We start from the raw sequence: 21,350 nt of genomic DNA, 5'->3' as shown, positions 1-21,350 counted from the left end.
GTAAAGTTGGTCTGTCACTCAGCTATAGTGGTAGCAGGTCTACCAGCAGTAGAGGTCAACACTGTAAAGTTGGTCTGTCACTCAGCTATAGTGGTAGCAGGTCTACCAGCAGTAGAGGTCAACACTGTAAAGTTGGTCTGTCACTCAGCTATAGTGGTAGCAGGTCTACCAGCAGTAGAGGTCAACACTGTAAAGTTGGTCTGTCACTCAGCTATAGTGGTAGCAGGTCTACCAGCAGTAGAGGTCAACACTGTAAAGTTGGTCTGTCACTCAGCTATAGTGGTAGCAGGTCTACCAGCAGTAGAGGTCAACACTGTAAAGTTGGTCTGTCACTCAGCTATAGTGGTAGCAGGTCTACCAGCAGTAGAGGTCAACACTGTAAAGTTGGTCTGTCACTCAGCTATAGTGGTAGCAGGTCTACCAGCAGTAGAGATCAACACTGTAAAGTTGGTATGTCACTCAGCTATAGTGGTAGCAGGTCTACCAGCAGTAGAGGTCAACACTGTAAAGTTGGTCTGTCACTCAGCTATAGTGGTAGCAGGTCTACCAGCAGTAGAGGTCAACACTGTAAAGTTGGTCTGTGACTCAGCTATAGTGGTAGCAGGTCTACCAGCAGTAGAGGTCAACACTGTAAAGTTGGTCTGTCACTCAGCTATAGTGGTAGCAGGTCTACCAGCAGTAGAGGTCAACACTGTAAAGTTGGTCTGTCACTCAGCTATAGTGGTAGCAGGTCTACCAGCAGTAGAGGTCAACACTGTAAAGTTGGTCTGTCACTCAGCTATAGTGGTAGCAGGTCTACCAGCAGTAGAGGTCAACACTGTAAAGTTGGTCTGTCACTCAGCTATAGTGGTAGCAGGTCTACCAGCAGTAGAGGTCAACACTGTAAAGTTGGTCTGTCACTCAGCTATAGTGGTAGCAGGTCTACCAGCAGTAGAGGTCAACACTGTAAAGTTGGTCTGTGACTCAGCTATAGTGGTAGCAGGTCTACCAGCAGTAGAGGTCAACACTGTAAAGTTGGTATCTGAGAGCTGCTTTGTGTCAGATGAAGAAAGGGGGGGTCTTAGGAAACAAGGTTTCATCCACTATGTGTTTTTTCAACTAGAGAAACGGTTTAAATACATACAGATACTTATCAGGATATTATTATTGACAATATATGGTACCGTTTTAACGATCGCTAGTTGTCTGTTCCTGCTCCAGAACTCCAGTATTTTCTCTCAGCTTGTTCTCCAACTGTCTAAATGGAGCCAGTTGGTTTTCAGCCCTTCTGTCTCCAGGGCTTCTGTCTCCAGGGCTTCTGTCTCCAGGGCTTCTGTCTCCAGGGCTTCTGTCTCCAGGGCTGACCTAAACTTGTTTTCTCATGGCTCTCTCTTGTCTCTCTGCAGCAGACGTATAGTGAGCTTATGTTTGGAATATTGAATCACAATAAAATCACTATCGAATAGCAATCCATATAGAATCGTGAGAATCTAAATACATATCGTATCGCCACCTAAGTATCATGAATGTATTGTATCACGAGGTCCCTGGCAATTCCCAGCCCTATGAAACGGTATCTCAAACATTGTATACAGTGAGTTTGACCCTCCCTCCCCAGGTACGTGCCCCCCAGCGGCTGAGGACCCTCCTCCCTCCAACGGCCCAGTAGTGGGTCTGGGGGGTGTAGGTCTACCAGGGAAGCCCCTGTTCCGGGGGGCGGCGGCGGTGGTAGTGAGCGAGGAGCAGATGACCCGGCCCATCAAGGCGTTCACAGCCGAGTTTGTCCGTCAGATGCTGATTGGTCTTCCCACCCAGACCCTGGGCCTGGCTCTCTGCAGCACCCTGTCTGCCCTGGGCCTGGACCTTACAGCACAGGTGGAGGCCAAGGACTTTGGAGCCGACGGCAAGGTAGGAAGGAGGCCCTGGAATGTTATGTACTTGATTGATCAGAATGTTATATTGTCTTCATACATTTTTAGTTCTGACGTGATTTAAGTAAAATGTGTCATTGTTAATTGAGCAGGTGTCGTTAGATGAGTTGTGTAAGCAGACGGTGGTGCAGGGTCTGGGCGCAGGCCGTCTGTCTCAGCTGCTACTGAACAGAGGCACGGTGCTGGCGTCCTCCTACGACACGGCCTGGAAGAAACTGGACCTGCTCAGACGCTTGGAGACCAGCCTGGACGCTGCCAAGGTCTCCCTGCAACGCACCCAGCTACACATCACCATGTTCCAGGTAAGAGGAGGGGGTGTGTGGGTTAACCCTGTCCTACCTCTGTGTATCCCGGTGGCAGCGTGAAGACGTGATAAGTCCTAGGACTCAGCGAGTGCACCTGTGTGTGTGTGTTAGTTAAAGAGATAATCCACCCCTAGAAATAAACATGAAACTCCTGTCAGTTTGGTAAAAGCCTGTGTTATCAGTGGGTTAAATAACATGATTTAACTACGAAGTGGTCCGTCTGAGAAATCAAGAAATCGTGTAGGAACCCGTCATAGCTACACTATATACACACACAAGAGTATATGGACACCTATTAAAATGTGTGGATTCGGCTATTTAAGCAACACCCTGTTGCTGACAGGTGTATAAAATACAGCACACAGCCATGCAATCTCCATAGACAAACATTGTCAGTAGAATGGTCCGTACTAAAGAGCTCAGTGACTTTCAACGTGGCACCATCATAGGATGCCACCTTTCCAACAAGTCAGTTGGTCAAACTTCTGCCCTGCTAGAGCTTCTTTGGTCAACTGTAAGTGCTGTTATTGTGAAGTGGAAACCTCTAGGAGCAACAACGGCTCAGTAGCGAAGTGGTAGGCCACACAAGCTCACAGAATGGTACTGCAGAGTTCTGAAGCGTGTAGCTCTTAAGAATCGTCTGTCCTCGGTTGCAACACTCAGCTAGCTGAGTTCCAAACTGGCTCTGGAAGCAACATCAGCACAAGAACTGTTCGTCGGGAGCTTCATGAAATGGGTTTCCGTGGTCAAGCAGCCGCACACAAGCCTAAGATCACTGTGCTCAATGTCAAGCGTCGGCTGGAGTTGTGTGTAGCTCGCAGCCACTGGACTCTGGAGCAGTGGAAACGTTTTCTCTGGAGTGATGAATCACGCTTCACCATCTGGCAGTCCGACAGATGAATCTGAGTTTGGCGGATGCCAGGAGAACGCTACCTGCCCCAATGCACAGTGCCAACTGTGGAGGAGGAATAATGGATTTGGGCTAGAAACCTTAGTTCCAGTGAAGGGAACTCTTAATGCTACAGCATACAATGACATTCTAGACGATTCTGTGCTTCCAACTTTGTGGCAACAGTTTGGGGAAGGCCCTTTCCTGTTTCAGCATGACAATTTCTCCGTACACAAAGCGAGGTCCATGCAGAAATGGTTTGTCGAGCTCAGTCTGGAAGAACTTGACTGGCCTGCACAGAGCCCTGACCTCAACCCCATCCAACACCTCTGGGATGAATTGGAACACCGACTGCGAGCCAGGCCTAATCGCCTAACATCAGTGCCTGACCTCACTAATGCTCGTGGCTGAATGGAAGCAAGTCCCTGCTGCAATGTTCCAACATCTAGTGGAAAGCCTTCCCAGAAGAGTGGAGGCTGTTGTAGCAGCAAAGGGGGACACAACTCCATATTAATGGCCATGATTTTGGAATGAGATGTTTGAAGATCAGGTGTCCACATACTGTTGGTCATGTAGAGTACATGGTTCTGTCACTGGAGAGAGTGTGTTATCCCCTATCACATTTATTAACTGTTTTAAAACCATTACCTTCACTCCAGATTACTGTATCAGCCAATAGATAGTACGGTCATACTTGTTCTAGAACACGGTCATACTTGTTCTAGAACAAGTATATATCAAGTTTATCGTCATGACAACGTATATATTTCACTTACATGTGCTCAATCTACAGTGTACAAAATTATTCAACTCTGTTTCTCCTTCAAGTACCATCTCGTAATGCGCCCCTGTGTGTCTGAGGAAAGGGCCCTTGTTGCCATTCTCTGCACTCTCTCTGGGTAGCAGAGTTGCACGTTTTGTTTTTACAGCTAGCTAGCTAGCTACCTCACATGCTGATATTGACTTTGCTATTATTCTGTGTAGCTACGTTTGCTAGCTAGCCAACCCAGGGAGCATTGCATTGTGGGTTTTGTAGTCGACTTGAGCTGCAACAGATTTTCACATCTTGCTACCAACCTTGTTATAATGACAAAAATGAAATATTCGTTCACAAAAAAAAATATTGTTTTCACATATTAGTGTTATTTAACACTGTTAATCATAGGAAGTAGTGTTTTGGGGTGGATTATCCCTTCAAGCCTGTCCTCTCTCTGTATTCCAGTGGCAGCATGAGGACGTGCTCGGCCCTAGGACCCAGCCTATGAGTGTGAGCCCTCCTCCTCGCTCCATCATCCTCAGTAGTATGAAGAAGAAGCTTTACAAACTCAGCCAGGACGAGGCGGCCATCGCTGCTGTACAGGTCAGTACAGTCATCACCAATTATTGTTTTTATTTTTTTATTTAACCTTTAGGCAAGTCATTTAAGAACAAATTCTTATTTTCAATGACAGCCTAGGAACAGTGGGTTAACTGCCTTGTTCAGGGGCAGAATGACCGATTTTTACCTTTTCAGCTCGGGGTTTCGATCTAGCAACCTGTCAGTTACTGGCCCAATGCTCTAACCACTAGGCTACCTGCTGACCAATCTGTCAACCTTGATAGCTAGACCATTACTCTTAGCTACTCCTGTAAATAAAATGCTCTCTTTCTCTCTCTGGTCTGAGTCCTTTAATGACTGTGTAGCTGTGTTTTTTGAATTGGATCTGTCCTCTCCCCCCTGCAGGAGAAGCTGGCATCACTAGAGGGCAGTATAGAGCAGCGACTGAAGTGGGCCGGAGGGGCCAACCCTGCCCTGGCCCCGGTGCTCCAGGACTTTGATCTGACCATCGCAGAGCGCCGCGCCCTAGTGGCCCGGGAGAGCCAGCGTACCAGCCAGGTACACCACCCACGCCGCGCTGCTCACCTTCTGTGTTTGTCTCCACCTTTTCTGGGTTTACGTCTCCACCTTTTCTGGGTTTACGTCTCCACCTTTTCTGGGTTTACGTCTCCAATGGCACCCTATTCCCTGTATAGTCAGGGTTTTCTGGAAGAACATGGAGAAAAATTTGCCAGCCAGGGAATTAGATTAGGACCTAATTTATTTATTTCAATTGACTGATTTCCTTATATGAACTGTAACGCACTAAAACATTTTGAAATTGTTGCATGTTGCGTTTATATTTGTGTTCAGTATAGAATTGCAGGGGAAAAAATATTTAAAATGCAAAAATAATTCAGGGGGAGGACCCCCGGACCCCCCCTGCAATATCGTGCACTCCCACTTTTATACAAAGTCAGGAGGCCATGAATAGACCAACAGGTATGAATGAAGCAGGTGTTAAACATGGGCTTTGCAGCAGTTGATTAAGTTACTCCATTGCCAACACTTTAAATCAAATCAGTAGACCAATATCCTTAATATTACCATATAAGTATCATGACAGTAGCTTTTATAACCTCCAATCTGTTTTTTTTTTTTTTTTTATCATATTTTGGACCAGAATAAGGCTCTACTAACTATTGTTCCTGCAGTGAGGACTCAATATCTTCATCGAATGTTTTCATAATTTATCTGAAGAGAATTGCTAAACATCAGTAGTAGCCTACCAGTATACACATTAGGGAGTACATGAACAGCTCTCTCACCGATTCGGTTCACATAAAACATCCGATCAAAAAGAGCTGTTTGTTTTGAAGTCTACGCTGATGTGTCACTTTAGCAGTCACTGGCGAGTCACTTTAGCGGTCACTGGCGAGTCTCGACATGGGCTTGGAATCCTAGTTAAATACAAGCCAGATATTTTGGTTTACGTGTCCCGACGCGATACCATGAACATATAACCACGTTGTATGATTAATGAATAGGAAAGAGATTTATAGGAATTAATTATTCAGTCAGACACCTTTTTATAAACTAGCCAACGCTTGCTGTTTTGGTCATCAATCAAAGCACAGTACAAAGCCTATTACCCAACACCCTGGTTGTATAGTCTTATGAAACACACAAGGAAATGAATGAATGTGCCACGATTTAAACAAAGCCTGTGTGTCCATGTATGCTGATGATTCAACCAATATACATGTCAACCACCACATCTAATGAAGTCACTGAAACCCTTAACAAGGAGTTGCAGTCTGTTTAGGAATAGGTGACCAGTAATAAACTGGTCCTGAACCAAGAGCTTTATGTTTGGTACAAATCATTCCCTGAGCTGGAAGGAATGTCGTTTTAAAAAAACATGGATAAAGCAACACCTCACAACACCTCTCCTCTATTTGACCTAGATGTTTGTTGTGTATGTATTGATATGTAGGGTTATGTATCATTTTAAAACATGTGTTTTGTGCTTGAGCTGTTCTTGTCTATGTCATGTGTTGTGTGGACCCCAGGAAGAGCAGCTGCTGCTTTCACAACCGCACATGGGGATCCTAATGAAATGCCGCAAAACAATAAGTGGATTTCAACTCTTCGTTATCACGTAAACGGGACGTGTAAATTCATTCACACCAGACAATGAAGACTCATCATGCTCTCTCCCTCCGTCGTGAAAAGACATCTGAGCGCAGCCAACCACCTTCTACAAAAATAACACCGGGACCGAGAGGCGGGACAGAGAACAGACTGACAAAACAACAGTGTTTCCCTGCCATCGCTCTGTGACTGACAGGCGACTGTCCTATCAACACTAGAAGATGCATATATCGGTCATTCTAGCGGGAGAAAGCTAAACGGACATTTCTGACTAGCGAATTTAAACTTTTGAATAAAAGAAGCCTAGTTAATTTATGAAGTGGAAAAAGTAGCCGGTTTACAATGAGTGTTATTTAGCCGACAGACGGCGCTTATGGATAACACTTATATAGTTCACATCTTTTGACCAGGGCCCTGTTACAGATAGTAACTGTGTGTTCTTCAAGCCTGGCCTTGGAGAGCTATTTTAAATAAATATATATGTATATATATATATATTTAAAATTTTATCTAAACTTTATTATTCCCACTACCAGTTCACGTTCCTCAACTTTATTATTCCCACTACCAGTTCACGTTCCTCAACTTTATTATTCCCAGTACCAGGTGACATTCCTCAACTGTATTCTTCCTGTTCCCAGGTGACGTTCCTGTGCAGTACCATACTGAACTTTGAGGGTCTGCGGATGCGGACCCCTGAGGCTCTGAGCATGGACTCTGCTCTGTTTGAGCTGCTGAAGAGGTGCCAGCAGACCTGCTCCTACGCTGCCCAGTTCAACACCTCCGTCTCCTCCATAGAGCTACAGCTGCTGCACAGACTGGTGAGTACTGACCCCTAGCTACAGCTCCACAGACTGGTGAGTACTGACCCTTAGCTACAGCTCCACAGACTGGTGAGTACTGACCCCTAGCTACAGCTGCTGCACAGACTGGTGAGTACTGACCCCTAGCTACAGCTCCACAGACTGGTGAGTACTGACCCTTAGCTACAGCTGCTGCACAGACTGGTGAGTACTGACCCTTAGCTACAGCTGCTGCACAGACTGGTGAGTACTGACCCTTAGCTACAGCTGCTGCACAGACTGGTGAGTACTGACCCCTAGCTACAGCTCCACAGACTGGTGAGTACTGACCCCTAGCTACAGCTCCACAGACTGGTGAGTACTGACCCCTAGCTACAGCTCCACAGACTGGTGAGTACTGACCCCTAGCTACAGCTCCACAGGCTGGTGAGTACTGACCCCTAGCTACAGCTCCACAGGCTGGTGAGTACTGACCCCTAGCTACAGCTCCACAGGCTGGTGAGTACTGACCCCTAGCTACAGCTCCACAGACTGGTGAGTACTGACCCCTAGCTACAGCTCCACAGACTGGTGAGTACTGACCCCTAGCTACAGCTCCACAGACTGGTGAGTACTGACCCCTAGCTACAGCTCCACAGACTGGTGAGTACTGACCCCGAGCTACAGCTCCACAGACTGGTGAGTACTGACCCCGAGCTACAGCTCCACAGACTGGTGAGTACTGACCCCGAGCTACAGCTCTACAGACTGGTGAGTACTGACCCCTAGCTACAGCTCTACAGACTGGTAAGTACTGACCCCTAGCTACAGCTCCACAGACTGGTGAGTACTTAGGTGTTAATTGGACACAAATTGAAAGGAAATGCCAGAAACCAGCAGACACTCTGCCCTCTGACACTGGGTTTTCACTCCAAGCCTAGTCTAGCACACCTGATTTCAAATATTTTAGCTGGTTGATATGCTGAATCGCCTTAGTTACAACTGGGGTTAGAGAAATCCTACAGGAGGGTATCTCCAGGGACAGGGCTGATATAGGGGTACCAAATCCTACAGGAGGGTATCTCTCCAGGGACAGGGCTGATATAGGGGTACCAAATCCTACAGGAGGGTATCTCTCCAGGAACAGGGCTGATATAGGGGTACCAAATCCTACAGGAGGGTATCTCTCCAGGGGTGGGGCTGATATAGGGGTACCAAATCCTACAGGAGGGTATCTCTCCAGGAACAGTGTTGGGCAGGGCTGATATAGGGTTACCAAATCCTACAGGAGGGTATCTCTCCAGGGACGGGGCTGATATATGGGGTACCAAATCCTACAGGAGGGTATCTCTCCAGGGGCAGGGCTGATATAGGGGTACCAAATCTTACAGGAGGGTATCTCTGCAGGAACAGGGCTGATATAGGGGTACCAAATCCTACAGGAGGGTATCTCTCCAGGGGTGGGGCTGATATAGGGGTACCAAATCCTACAGGAGGGTATCTCTCCAGGAACAGTGTTGGGCAGGGCTGATATAGGGTTACCAAATCCTACAGGAGGGTATCTCTCCAGGGACAGGGCTGATATAGGGGTACCAAATCCTACAGGAGGGTATCTCTCCAGGGACAGGGCTGATATAGGGATACCAAATCCTACAGGAGGGTATCTCTCCAGGGACAGGGCTGATATAGGGGTACCAAATCCTACAGGAGGGTATCTCTTCAGGGACAGGGCTGATATAGGGGTACCTTTTGGGACGTTCCTTACTCTCCCATCTCTCCTCAAACTCAGAGCCCGGCGTTGGAGCTGCCCATCGGCAGCCCTGATTGGCTAGCTTGTGCCCAGAAGCAGCTGGGTCAGGAGCTGGCTACCCAGGGGTCTGTGCAAGAGGAGCGCGAGCAGCAGCTGGATGTCGCCACGGAATCACTGCAGCTATTGGTGGACAGCATCAAGGGCATCCTGTCCAATCACAACCGCCAGCTGGCTGACGTCAAACACCTTCTGAGGGCCATGGCCAAGGTACGGGACACACACACACACACACAGAGAGATACACACACACACAGAGAGATGGATACACACACACACACACCACCTGCTGCGGGCCATGGCTAAGGTACGGGCAGTGGCACACACACAGGGAGATGGATGTACAGATACATGACACTCTCAGCAATCCACTACGCAACTTTCACAGTGATTTATTTGTTAGAAACGCCTTCCTAACTGACCTGACCTCCGCCCACTCTGTTTGTCCCTGCGTGGCCCCCATACCGTAGCATAGATGGTGGATAAATGAAAATGTCTTTAATCAGGCTGTTCACTATAAGAAAAAAATGGTCGCTGTCCCGGTCTGCTTAAGGGGTGGCTCTTCCACATACACCAATGCGATAACAGCTGGGTCTGGTCTACTTAGTTCATTGACTGTAGAGGAACCAGATAACATCTGGGTCTGGTCTACTTAGTTCATTGACTGTATAATATGAACCAGGTAACAGCTGGGTCTGGTCTACTTAGTTCATTGACTGTATAATATGAACCAGGTAACAGCTGGGTCTGGTCTACTTAGTTCATTGACTGTATAATATGAACCAGGTAACAGCTGGGTCTGGTCTACTTAGTTCATTGACTGTGGAGGAACCAGGTAACAGCTGGGTCTGGTCTACTTAGTTCATTGACTGTATAATATGAACCAGATAACAGCTGGGTCTGGTCTACTTAGTTCATTGACTGTAGAGGAACCAGGTAACAGCTGGGTCTTGTCTACTTAGTTCATTGACTGTAGAGGAACCAGGTAACAGCTGGGTCTGGTCTACTTAGTTCATCGACTGTAGAGAAACTAGATAACAGCTGGGTCTGGTCTACTTAGTTCATTGACTGTATAATATGAACCAGATAACATCTGGGTCTGGTCTACTTAGTTCATTGACTGTAGAGGAACCAGGTAACAGCTGGGTCTGGTCTACTTAGTTCATTGACTGTATAATATGAACCAGGTAACAGCTGGGTCTGGTCTACTTAGTTCATTGACTGTAGAGGAACCAGATAACATCTGGGTCTGGTCTACTTAGTTCATTGACTGTAGAGGAACCAGGTAACAGCTGGGTCTGGTCTACTTAGTTTATTGACTGTATAATATGAACCAGATAACAGCTGGGTCTGGTCTACTTAGTTCATTGACTGTATAATATGAACCAGGTAACAGCTGGGTCTGGTCTACTTAGTTCATTGACTGTATAATATGAACCAGATAACAGCTGGGTCTGGTCTACTTAGTTCATTGACTGTAGAGGAACCAGGTAACAGCTGGGTCTGGTCTACTTAGTTCATTGACTGTAGAGGAACCAGGTAACAGCTGGGTCTGGTCTACTTAGTTCATTGACTGTAGAGGAACCAGGTAACAGCTGGGTCTTGTCTACTTAGTTCATTGACTGTAGAGGAACCAGGTAACAGCTGGGTCTTGTCTACTTAGTTCATTGACTGTAGAGGAACCAGGTAACAGCTGGGTCTGGTCTACTTAGTTCATTGACTGTAGAGAAACTAGATAACAGCTGGGTCTGGTCTACTTAGTTCATTGACTGTATAATATGAACCAGGTAACAGCTGGGTCTGGTCTACTTAGTTCATTGACTGTATAATATGAACCAGGTAACAGCTGGGTCTGGTCTACTTAGTTCATTGACTGTAGAGGAACCAGATAACAGCTGGGTCTGGTCTACTTAGTTCATTGACTGTATAATATGAACCAGGTAACAGCTGGGTCTGGTCTACTTAGTTCATTGACTGTATAATATGAACCAGATAACAGCTGGGTCTGGTCTACTTAGTTCATTGACTGTAGAGGAACCAGGTAACAGCTGGGTCTGGTCTACTTAGTTCATTGACTGTATAATATGAACCAGGTAACAGCTGGGTCTGGTCTACTTAGTTCATTGACTGTAGAGGAACCAGATAACAGCTGGGTCTGGTCTACTTAGTTCATTGACTGTAGAGGAACCAGGTAACAGCTGGGTCTGGTCTACTTAGTTCATTGACTGTAGAGGAACCAGATAACAGCTGGGTCTGGTCTACTTAGTTCATTGACTGTAGAGGAACCAGGTAACAGCTGGGTCTGGTCTACTTAGTTCATTGACTGTAGAGAAACTAGATAACAGCTGGGTCTGGTCTACTTGGTTCATTGACTGTATAATATGAACCAGATAACAGCTGGGTCTGGTCTACTTAGTTCATTGACTGTAGAGAAACTAGATAACAGCTGGGTCTGGTCTACTTGGTTCATTGACTGTATAATATGAACCAGATAACAGCTGGGTCTGGTCTACTTAGTTCATTGACTGTATAATATGAACCAGGTAACAGCTGGGTCTGGTCTACTTAGTACATTAACTGTATAATATGAACCAGGTAACAGCTGGGTCTGGTCTACTTAGTTCATTGACTGTATAATATGAACCAGGTAACAGCTGGGTCTGGTCTACTTAGTTCATTGACTGTATAATATGAACCAGGTAACAGCTGGGTCTGGTCTACTTAGTTCATTGACTGTATAATATGAACCAGATAACAGCTGGGTCTGGTCTACTTAGTTCATTGACTGTAGAGGAACCAGGTAACAGCTGGGTCTGGTCTACTTAGTTCATTGACTGTAGAGGAACCAGTGAAATGTCTCTTCTGTCTCCCGTAGGACGAGGAGAACGCGCTGGCGGAGGGGGAGGAAGTGACCTACGAGGGCAGCGTGCGCCAGTTCCTGTTGGAGTACAAGGCGTGGCAGGACAACGTGCAGATCGTGCTGTTCACTGTCGTCCAGGCAACGGGCCAGCCCCGGGGGGGAGGAGCCAGTCAAGAGGGGGTGGAGCTACTGCAGGAGATACCTGCTACCCTGAAGGAGCTACACACACAGAGCACCAGGTACACACACACACACACACACACACACACACCCTGAATGAGCTACAAACACCCCTACCCGTACTGACAGTGGCCACTCTGTCCCTCCTCTCTGTCCCTCCTCTCTGTCCCTCCTCCCTGTCCCTCCTCCCTGTCCCTCCTCCCTGTCCCTCCTCTCTGTCCCTCCTCTCTGTCTTCAGTGTGTATAACGGCCTGGTTGGCTTTGCGTCTCCGTTGGTGACAGAGAGGGGTGGAAACTGTTCCAGCCCCACCTCTACAGCTCAGACCAGCTTCGCTGCAGGTAACTACACCTCCCTCATTGTGTGCTACCCTGGCTGAGGGCACCCTATTCCCAATGTGGTGCACTACTATGGGCCCTAGGTTAAAAGTATGGCACTACATAGGGAATAGGGGGCCCCTTTGTTTAATGTGATAACCTGTGTTAAATACCAGAATGATTAAAAATAGCATATCGCTTCAGAGCTCACAGGCTATGATTACTTTCTCTCCTGTTCTCTTCTCTTTACTATCTTTCTCTCCTTCCTGCTCTTTCCTTTTCTCTCTCTCGCTCTCTCTCAGCGGTGAGGTGCAGCGGTGTGAAGACTCAGACGGACTCAATGTCCCAGAATTCACGCAAGCTCCTCCCCCGTAACCTTGGCACCCCGGCGGACACCCCCCCCAGCGCTCAGACGATGACCAGCAAGGGTCTGAATCCCAGCCCCAAACGGGCTGTACGTGACCCCAAGACGGGACGAGGTACGACCCCTAACCATCCATCTAACCCCTGACCTCCAATTAAATTAGTCTATAATTAGAAGAAGCAGCTGTACTGCTGCCCAAATGGCCCCCTATTCCATATAGACTGCTGCCCAACTGTCCCAAATGGGACCCTGTAGACTGCTGCCCAACTGTCCCAAATGGGACCCTATTCCATATAGACTGCTACCCTAGCTGTCCCAAATGTGACCCTATTCCATATATACTGCTACCCTAACGGTCCCAATTGGGACCCTATTCCATATAGACTGCTACCCTAGCTGTCCCAAATGGGACCCTATTCCATATAGACTGCTGCCTAACTGTCCCAAATGGGACCCTATAGACTGCTGCCCAACTGTCCCAAATGGGACCCTATTCCATATAGACTGCTACCCTAGCTGTCCCAAATGTGACCCTATTCCATATAGACTGCTACCCTAACGGTCCCAATTGGGACCCTATTCCATATAGACTGCTACCCTAGCTGTCCCAAATGGGACCCTATTCCATATAGACTGCTACCCTAGCTGTACCAAATGGGACCCTATTCCATATAGACTGCTACCCTAACGGTCCCAATTGGCCCATGTTGACTCCAATACTTCCCACAGTGGTGTCCAGTTGGCTGGATGTCCTTTGGGTGGTGGACCATTCTTTATTTTTTATTTTTTTTATTATTATTTTTTATCCCATTTTCTCCCCATTTTCGTGGTATCCAATCGCTAGTAATTACTATCTTGTCTCATCGCTACAACTCTCGTACGGGCTCGGGAGAGACGAAGGTCGAAAGCCATGCGTCCTCCGAAGCACAACCCAACCAAGCCGCACTGCTTCTTAACACAGCGCGCCTCCAACCCGGAAGCCAGCCACACCAATGTGTCGGAGGAAACACCGTGTACCTGGCCCCCTTGGTTAGCGCGCACTGCGCCCGGCCCGCCACAGGAGTCGCTGGAGCGCGATGAGACAAGGATATCCCTACCGGCCAAACCCTCCCTAACCCGGACGACGCTATGCCAATTGTGCGTCGCCCCACGGACCTCCCGGTCGCGGCCGGCTGCGACAGAGCCTGGGCGCGAACCCAGAGACTCTGGTGGCGCAGTTAGCACTGCGATGCAGTGCCCTAGACCACTGCGCCACCCGGGAGGCCCCGGTGGACCATTCTTGATACACACAGAAACTGTGGAGCGTGAAAAAGTGCAGTGTTGCATTTCTTGGCACAAACCGGTGCGCCTGGCACCTACTACCCTACCCCGTTCAAAGGCACTTAAATCTTTTGTCTTGCCCATTCACTCTCTGAATGGCACACATACAGTCGTGGCCAAAAGTTTTGAGAATGACACAAATATTAATTTTCACAAAGTTTGCTGCTTCAGTGTCTTTAGATATTTTTGTCAATTACATGAAGTTGATGCAAAGAGTCAATATTTGCAGTGTTGATCCTTTTTCAAGACCTCTTCAATCCGCCCTGGCATGCTGTCAATTAACTTCTGGCCCACATCCTGACTGATGGCAGCACATTCTTGCATAATCAATGCTTGGAGTTTGTCAGAATTTGTGGGTTTTTGTTTGTCCACCTGCCTCTAGAGGATTGACCACAAGTTCTCAATGGGATTAAGGTCTGGGGAGTTTCCTGGCCATGGACCCAAAATATCGATGTTTTGTTCCCCGAGCCACTTAGTTATCACTTTTGCCTTATGGCAAGGTGCTCCATCATGCTGGAAAAGGCATTGTTCGTCACCAAACTGTTCCTGGATGGTTGGGAGAAGTTGCTCTCGGAGGATGTGTTGGTACCATTCTTTATTCATGGCTGTGCTCTTAGGCAAAATTGTGAGTGAGCTCACTCCCTTGGCTTAGAAGCAACCCCACACATGAATGGTCTCAGGATGCTTTACTGTTGGTATGACACAGGACCGATGGTAGTGCTCACCTTGTCTTCTCCGGACAAGCTTTTTTCCGGATGCCCCAAACAATCAGAAAGGGGATTAATCAGAGAAAATTGCTTTACCCCAGTCCTCAGCAGTCCAATCCCTGTACCTTTTGCAGAATATCAGTCTGTCCCTGATGTTTTTCCTGGAGAGAAGTGGCTTCTTTGCTGCCCTTCTTGACCACCAGGACATCCTACAAAAGTCTTGGCCTCATTGTGTTTGCAGATGCACTCACACTTGCCTGCTGCCATTCCTGAGCAAGCTCTGTACTGGTGGTGCCCCGATCCCGCAACTGAATCAACTTTAGGAGACGGTCCTGGCACTTGCTGGACTTCCTTGGGCGCCCTGAAGCCTTCTTCACAACAATTGAACCGCTCTCCTTGAAGTTCTTGATGATGTGATAAATGGTTGATTTAGGTGCAATCTTACTGGCAGCAATATCCTTGCCTGCGAAGCCCTTTTTGTTCAAAGCAATGATGACAGCACGTGTTTCCTTGCAGATAACCATGGTTGACAGAGGAAGAACAATGATTCCAAGCACCACCCTCCTTTTGAAGCTTCCAGTCTGTTATTCAAACTCAATCAGCATGACAGAGTGATCTTCAGCCTTGTCCTCAACACTCACACCTGTGTTAACGAGAGAATCACTGACATGATGTCAGCTGGTCCTTTTGTGGCAGGGCTGAAATGCAGTGGAAATGTTTTTTGGGGATTCAGTTCATTTGCATGGCAAAGAGGGACTTTGCAATTAATTGCAATTCATCTGATCATTCTTCATAACATTCTGGAGTATATGCAAATTGGCATCATACAAACTGAGGCAGCAAACTTTGTGAAAATTAATATTTGTGTCATTCTCAAAACTTTTGGCCACGACTGTACACAATCCATGTCTCAAGGCTTAAAAATCCTTATTTAACCTGTCTCTCCCCTTCATCTATACTGATTGAAGTGGATTTAACAAGTGACATCAATATGTGTATATATTTTTTAATTTTATTTAACTAAGCAAGTCCGTTAAGAATAAATTCTTATTTACAATGACGGCCTACACCAGCCATACACAGATGACGCTGGGCCAATTTTGCACCACCCTATGGGACTTCCAATCACAGCCGGTTGTGATACTGCCTGGATTCAAACCAGGGTGTCTGTAGTGACACCTCAAGCACTGAGATGCAGTGCCTTAGATCGCTGTGCCACTCGGGAAATAAAATATATAAAGTAACACAATAAGAATAACAATAACGAGGTTATATACAGGGGGTGCCGGTACAGAGTCAGTGTGCGGGGGTACAGGTTAGAGGTAATTTGTACATGTAGGTAGGGGTGAAGTGACTATGCATAGATAATAAACAGCCAGTAGCAGCAGTGTACAAGACAGAGGGGGGGGTCAATGTAAATAGTCTGGTGGCTATATGACTAATTGTTCAGCAGTCTTATGGTTTGGGGGTAGACGCTGTTAAGGAGCCTTTTGGTCCTAGACTTGGCGCTCCGATACCGCATGCCGTGCGGTAGCAGAGACAATAGTCTATAACTTGGGTGACTGGAGTCTCTGACAATTTTTTGGGCCTTCGTAGGACACTGCCTATTATATAGGTCCTGGATGGCAGGAAGCTTGGCCCCAGTGATGTACTGGGCCGTACGCACTACCCTCTGTAGCGCCTTATAGTCAGATGCCGAGCAGTTGCCATACCAGGTGGTGATGCAACCGGTCAGGATGCTCTCAACGGTGCAGCTGTAGAACTTTTTGGGGATCTGGCGACCCATGCCAAATCTGATGTGGTGGTTGACTCTGACGTTGTGTGTGTGTGTGCTGCAGCTGTCCAGGAGAGGAACTCGTACGCGGTGAGCGTGTGGAAGAGGGTGAAAGCCAAGCTGGAGGGGAGAGACGTGGACCCCAACAGGAGGATGAGTGTCACTGAGCAGGTAACTACACACTGAGCAGGCAGCTACACGCTGCTTTACACACTGAGCAGGTAACTACACACTGAGCAGGTAACTACACACTGCTTTACACACTGAGCAGGCAGCTACACGCTGCTTTATCAACTGAACAGGCAGCTACACGCTGCTTTATCAACTGAACAGGCAGCTACACGCTGCTTTATCAACTGAACAGCCAGCTACACGCTGCTTTATCAACTGAACAGCCAGCTACACGCTGCTTTATCAACTGAACAGCCAGCTACACACTGCTTTATACACTGAACAGCCAGCTACACACTGCTTTATACACTGAGCAGGTAGCTACACGCTGCTTTACACACTGAGCAGGTAACTACACACTGAGCAGGCAGCTACACGCTGCTTTACACACTGAGCAGGTAACTACACACTGAGCAGGCAGCTACACGCTGCTTTACACACTGAGCAGGTAACTACACACTGAGCAGGTAACTACACACTGCTTTACACACTGAGCAGGCAGCTACACGCTGCTTTATCAACTGAACAGGCAGCTACACGCTGCTTTATCAACTGAACAGCCAGCTACACGCTGCTTTATCAACTGAACAGCCAGCTACACGCTGCTTTATCAACTGAACAGCCAGCTACACACTGCTTTATACACTGAACAGCCAGCTACACACTGCTTTATACACTGAGCAGGTAGCTACACGCTGCTTTACACACTGAGCAGGTAACTACACACTGAGCAGGCAGCTACACGCTGCTTTACACACTGAGCAGGTAACTACACACTGAGCAGGCAGCTACACGCTGCTTTACACACTGAGCAGGTAACTACACACTGAGCAGGCAGCTACACGCTGCTTTACACACTGAGCAGGCAGCTACACACACTGAGCAGGCAGCTACACGCTGCTTTACACACTGAACAGCCAGCTACATGCTGCTTTACACACTGAACAGCCAGCTACATGCTGCTTTACACACTGAACAGCCAGCTACACGCTGCTTTATCAACTGAACAGCCAGCTACACGCTGCTTTATCAACTGAACAGCCAGCTACACGCTGCTTTATCAACTGAACAGCCAGCTACACGCTGCTTTATCAACTGAACAGCCAGCTACACGCTGCTTTATCAACTGAACAGCCAGCTACACGCTGCTTTATCAACTGAACAGCCAGCTACACGCTGCTTTATCAACTGAACAGCCAGCTACACGCTGCTTTATACACTGAACAGGCAGCTACACGCTGCTTTATACACTGAACAGGCAGCTACACGCTGCTTTATACACTGAACAGGCAGCTACACGCTGCTTTATCAACTGAACAGGCAGCTACACGCTGCTTTATCAACTGAACAGGCAGCTACACGCTGCTTTATCAACTGAACAGGCAGCTACACGCTGCTTTATCAACTGAACAGGCAGCTACACGCTGCTTTATCAACTGAGCAGGCAGCTACACGCTGCTTTATACACTGAGCAGCCAGCTACACGCTGCTTTATCAACTGAGCAGCCAGCTACACGCTGCTTTATCAACTGAGCAGCCAGCTACACGCTGCTTTATCAACTGAACAGCCAGCTACACGCTGCTTTATCAACTGCTACACACTTTGTTGACTACACTTTCCTCCTCCTTTGCCTTATCCCGGTCTCTCTCTCTCCTCTCCTCCTGCTCTCCCTCTCCTCCTCCTCCTCTCTCCCCTACCTGTCTCCTCTCTCCCCTACCTGTCTCCCCACCTCCCCTCTTTCCCTCTCCTCTCCAGGTGGACTGTGTGATAAAGGAGGCCACCAATGTGGACAACCTGTCCCAGCTGTACGAGGGCTGGACAGCCTGGGTGTGAATGGTGTCTCCCTGTGGTGCATCTCTTTGGTTCCAGCACACAACAGAGCCTCGCAGAGGGAGGGTCAGCCATCCAACCCAACCTCCAGACCAGACACCCGGATACGTACATACCCTGTTACCCACCTGCCCTGTTCTGGCAGGGTTAGGGTTAGGTGTGTCTGTCTGGGCCTGGGGGGTGAAGGAAGGAGAGGAGGAGCCACTGGAGCAGCAGCACCCAACCGTGCCACACGCTGATGGGGAAGGAGGGGGAGAGGGGGGGGGTCAAGATACTCCCCCCACCCCGATATAACCTCCTAGGGGTCCACCATGGAACCCCTACTCCCTTCCGTAGCAGCACTAGAGCTGTCTGTCTGCCTGGCTGATTGGCTGGCTAAACCCAGTCCCACCCAACCTGCCACCTGGCAATAGACCAAGCTAACACAACCAGCTAAAGGGTCACTCTGCAGTCTGTCTGCAGCCTGATATGACCACTCTGCCTGTCTGTACGGGTGGGGGGGTCTGTCTGGGACAGGAAGGGGAGCAGAGGAATTGGTAGGGAAGGTATGGTGATAAGGCCCTCCCCCTCTACCCTATGTTTTGAATAACCTTTACCCTCCCCTAATGAAAACCAACACCACCACCCTCCTTCACTGTTACCACCGATGACAACCCCCTTTGACAGCTGAGCTGGTTTACCCAGCAATGCCGTTGGGTTTGGACCTCATACAAAGGGGCGGAGAAAGGGGAGGCTTTGCCAGGTGTGGTCTGCAGAGCTGATTGGCTGTGCCTGTTTTTAAACCAATCTCCTCCCTGATGGTACAGTGATTCTGATTGGCCAGCGACTGAGCTGCGTGAGTTGTGACTGGGCAGGTGTGGAGTGGGGGGGGAAGGGAAGAATCTGTTGGCTCAATGGACTCCATCCAAAGCCTGAGAGGGGAAATGATTTCAGGAAATAAAATAGTGTAATCAGACTTTCTGTCTTTTTTCTTTTTTTCTTCTCTCAAACATTAATTGTAAAACTGAAGAAAAAAAATACTTATTTTACAAAGCTCTTTAGAAATTGTGTATCACACAAGTTTGACATTAAAAATGGATTGTCAAGTGGAGATGGGGGTTTTTGGGGAGAAAATTCAGTCGTGTTTTGGGGAGAAGATTCAGTCGTGTGGCGCTTTCTTTTTATTGATATGTTTCGGCACTGCGTAACGATGTGCCTCAAGTTAACTAATCCTATTGTCTGAAGTTACCTTTTTGTTTTTTTGAGGGGAGTTAAGATTTCGGGATTGACTGAGAAAGGATGACAAAGTGGGCAAAGTTCTAGCTAGTTACTATCTGAACCTTGGTCTACGTCCCAAACAGCACCATATCCCCTATACAGTGCAATACTTTTGACCAGAGACATATATGGGTCAAAGGTCATGCCCTAAATAGGGAATAGGGTGCCATTTGGAATGCAAGCCTTGACCTGAGAGAAATCCATGTATAATACTTTTTCTTCAATGTGAATCTTTATTCATATCTGTTGTATTTTGTAGGCTTCTCTCCTCCCTATCCCTTGTTTATAAAATAGAAAAGCTTAGACTAGATTGATTCCTTTTTTTGACTTGCTGCCTTGCCTGTGAGTAGTAGTAGTAGTAGTAGTAGTAGTAGCCTTCCTTCCTAATATGGGATGTATACTCCCCTTGTGTTTTACTTATCCTTACTAACTGACCCTCTAGTTTTACCTTTTTAGTGGGAGAAATAAGTGGAATAGTGGATGTTTTTTGGTGGTCGTGCAAAACTGCTATTTCTTAAAGGTTTTATTGGATTTAAGTTTGAAATAAAATTGCATTTAAAATGGTCGTCTGTTTCCGTCTGCATATGTTCTGCAAATACAAAAACACAGTTAATAAATGGGTGTATTTTATTTTTTTATTAACTAGGCAAGTCAGTTAAGAACAAATTCTTATTTATAATGATGGCCTACACATGGCCAAACCCGGACGACAAATTGTGTGCTGCCCTATGAGACTCCGAATCACTGCCGGTTGTGATACAGCCTGGATTCTAACCAGGGTGTCTGTAGTGATGCCTCTAGCACTGAGATGCAGTGCTTTAGACCGCTGTGCCACTCGGGAGCCCCATGTATTTGTGTTAAACTATGTTTTTAATGTTGATTTGATGGCTGATATTTTTCATTCTTGTACGGTGATGCCAATGAAAATACAGTAAAAGTAGTTCTATTCTAGAATTCTTTCTCCAGGTGGAAAGGTTGATACCGTAAACTGAACATATGAACTGCATGGACATAGAAAATGGATAATGGAAGAACATACAGATTTCTAGGACTCTACCTTCTCTGTACACTTTTCCATTGTTTTTCTACGTCCCATACTCTCATAACTACAAAGACTGAAATGTGCATGTACTCCGCTGTTTTAGATGAGAAACCACACAGTTTTCAACAATCTGGTATTTACACTGATGTGGAAACAGGATGGCTGGAGAAAGCTGGCTAACGGTTTTCAGTGGTCTTAAGGAGACAAGGGTTGTGTCCCAGACTTTTGACCAGGGCAATAGGGTACAGTTTGGGACTTGGCTGAGGAAAGGAATCCACCTCAGACTATCCGGTAATGGTTATAGACTGGTGAATGAGCTCACTGGGCTATCAGCCAATCAATATCCAGTCAGTGAGGGGGAAATGTAACACAGAGAACCTTGAGG

At 47.3% G+C, this 21,350-nt stretch overlaps 1 protein-coding gene across 1 annotated transcript in view; it reads left to right on the top strand.

The window, feature by feature from the left end:
- Window positions 1–20,488, top strand: part of LOC120042479 (serine/threonine-protein kinase SMG1-like) — a 93,871-nt gene extending 73,383 nt beyond the window's left edge. The window contains exons 55-65 of the mRNA XM_038987315.1: window positions 1,598–1,887; window positions 2,003–2,212; window positions 4,327–4,464; window positions 4,828–4,980; window positions 7,197–7,376; window positions 9,127–9,354; window positions 12,020–12,243; window positions 12,423–12,523; window positions 12,802–12,978; window positions 16,729–16,835; window positions 18,592–20,488. Of these exons, the coding sequence (XP_038843243.1) occupies window positions 1,598–1,887; window positions 2,003–2,212; window positions 4,327–4,464; window positions 4,828–4,980; window positions 7,197–7,376; window positions 9,127–9,354; window positions 12,020–12,243; window positions 12,423–12,523; window positions 12,802–12,978; window positions 16,729–16,835; window positions 18,592–18,669 (1,886 nt within the window). The 3' untranslated portion in view covers window positions 18,670–20,488. The remainder of the gene's footprint in view (window positions 1–1,597; window positions 1,888–2,002; window positions 2,213–4,326; window positions 4,465–4,827; window positions 4,981–7,196; window positions 7,377–9,126; window positions 9,355–12,019; window positions 12,244–12,422; window positions 12,524–12,801; window positions 12,979–16,728; window positions 16,836–18,591) is intronic.
- Window positions 20,489–21,350: the final 862 nt, after the last annotated feature.

Source organism: Salvelinus namaycush, chromosome 3 (assembly GCF_016432855.1).
Source record: "Salvelinus namaycush isolate Seneca chromosome 3, SaNama_1.0, whole genome shotgun sequence".
Lineage (NCBI taxonomy): Eukaryota > Metazoa > Chordata > Actinopteri > Salmoniformes > Salmonidae > Salvelinus > Salvelinus namaycush.
This window is presented reverse-complemented; position numbering and strand designations above follow the sequence as displayed.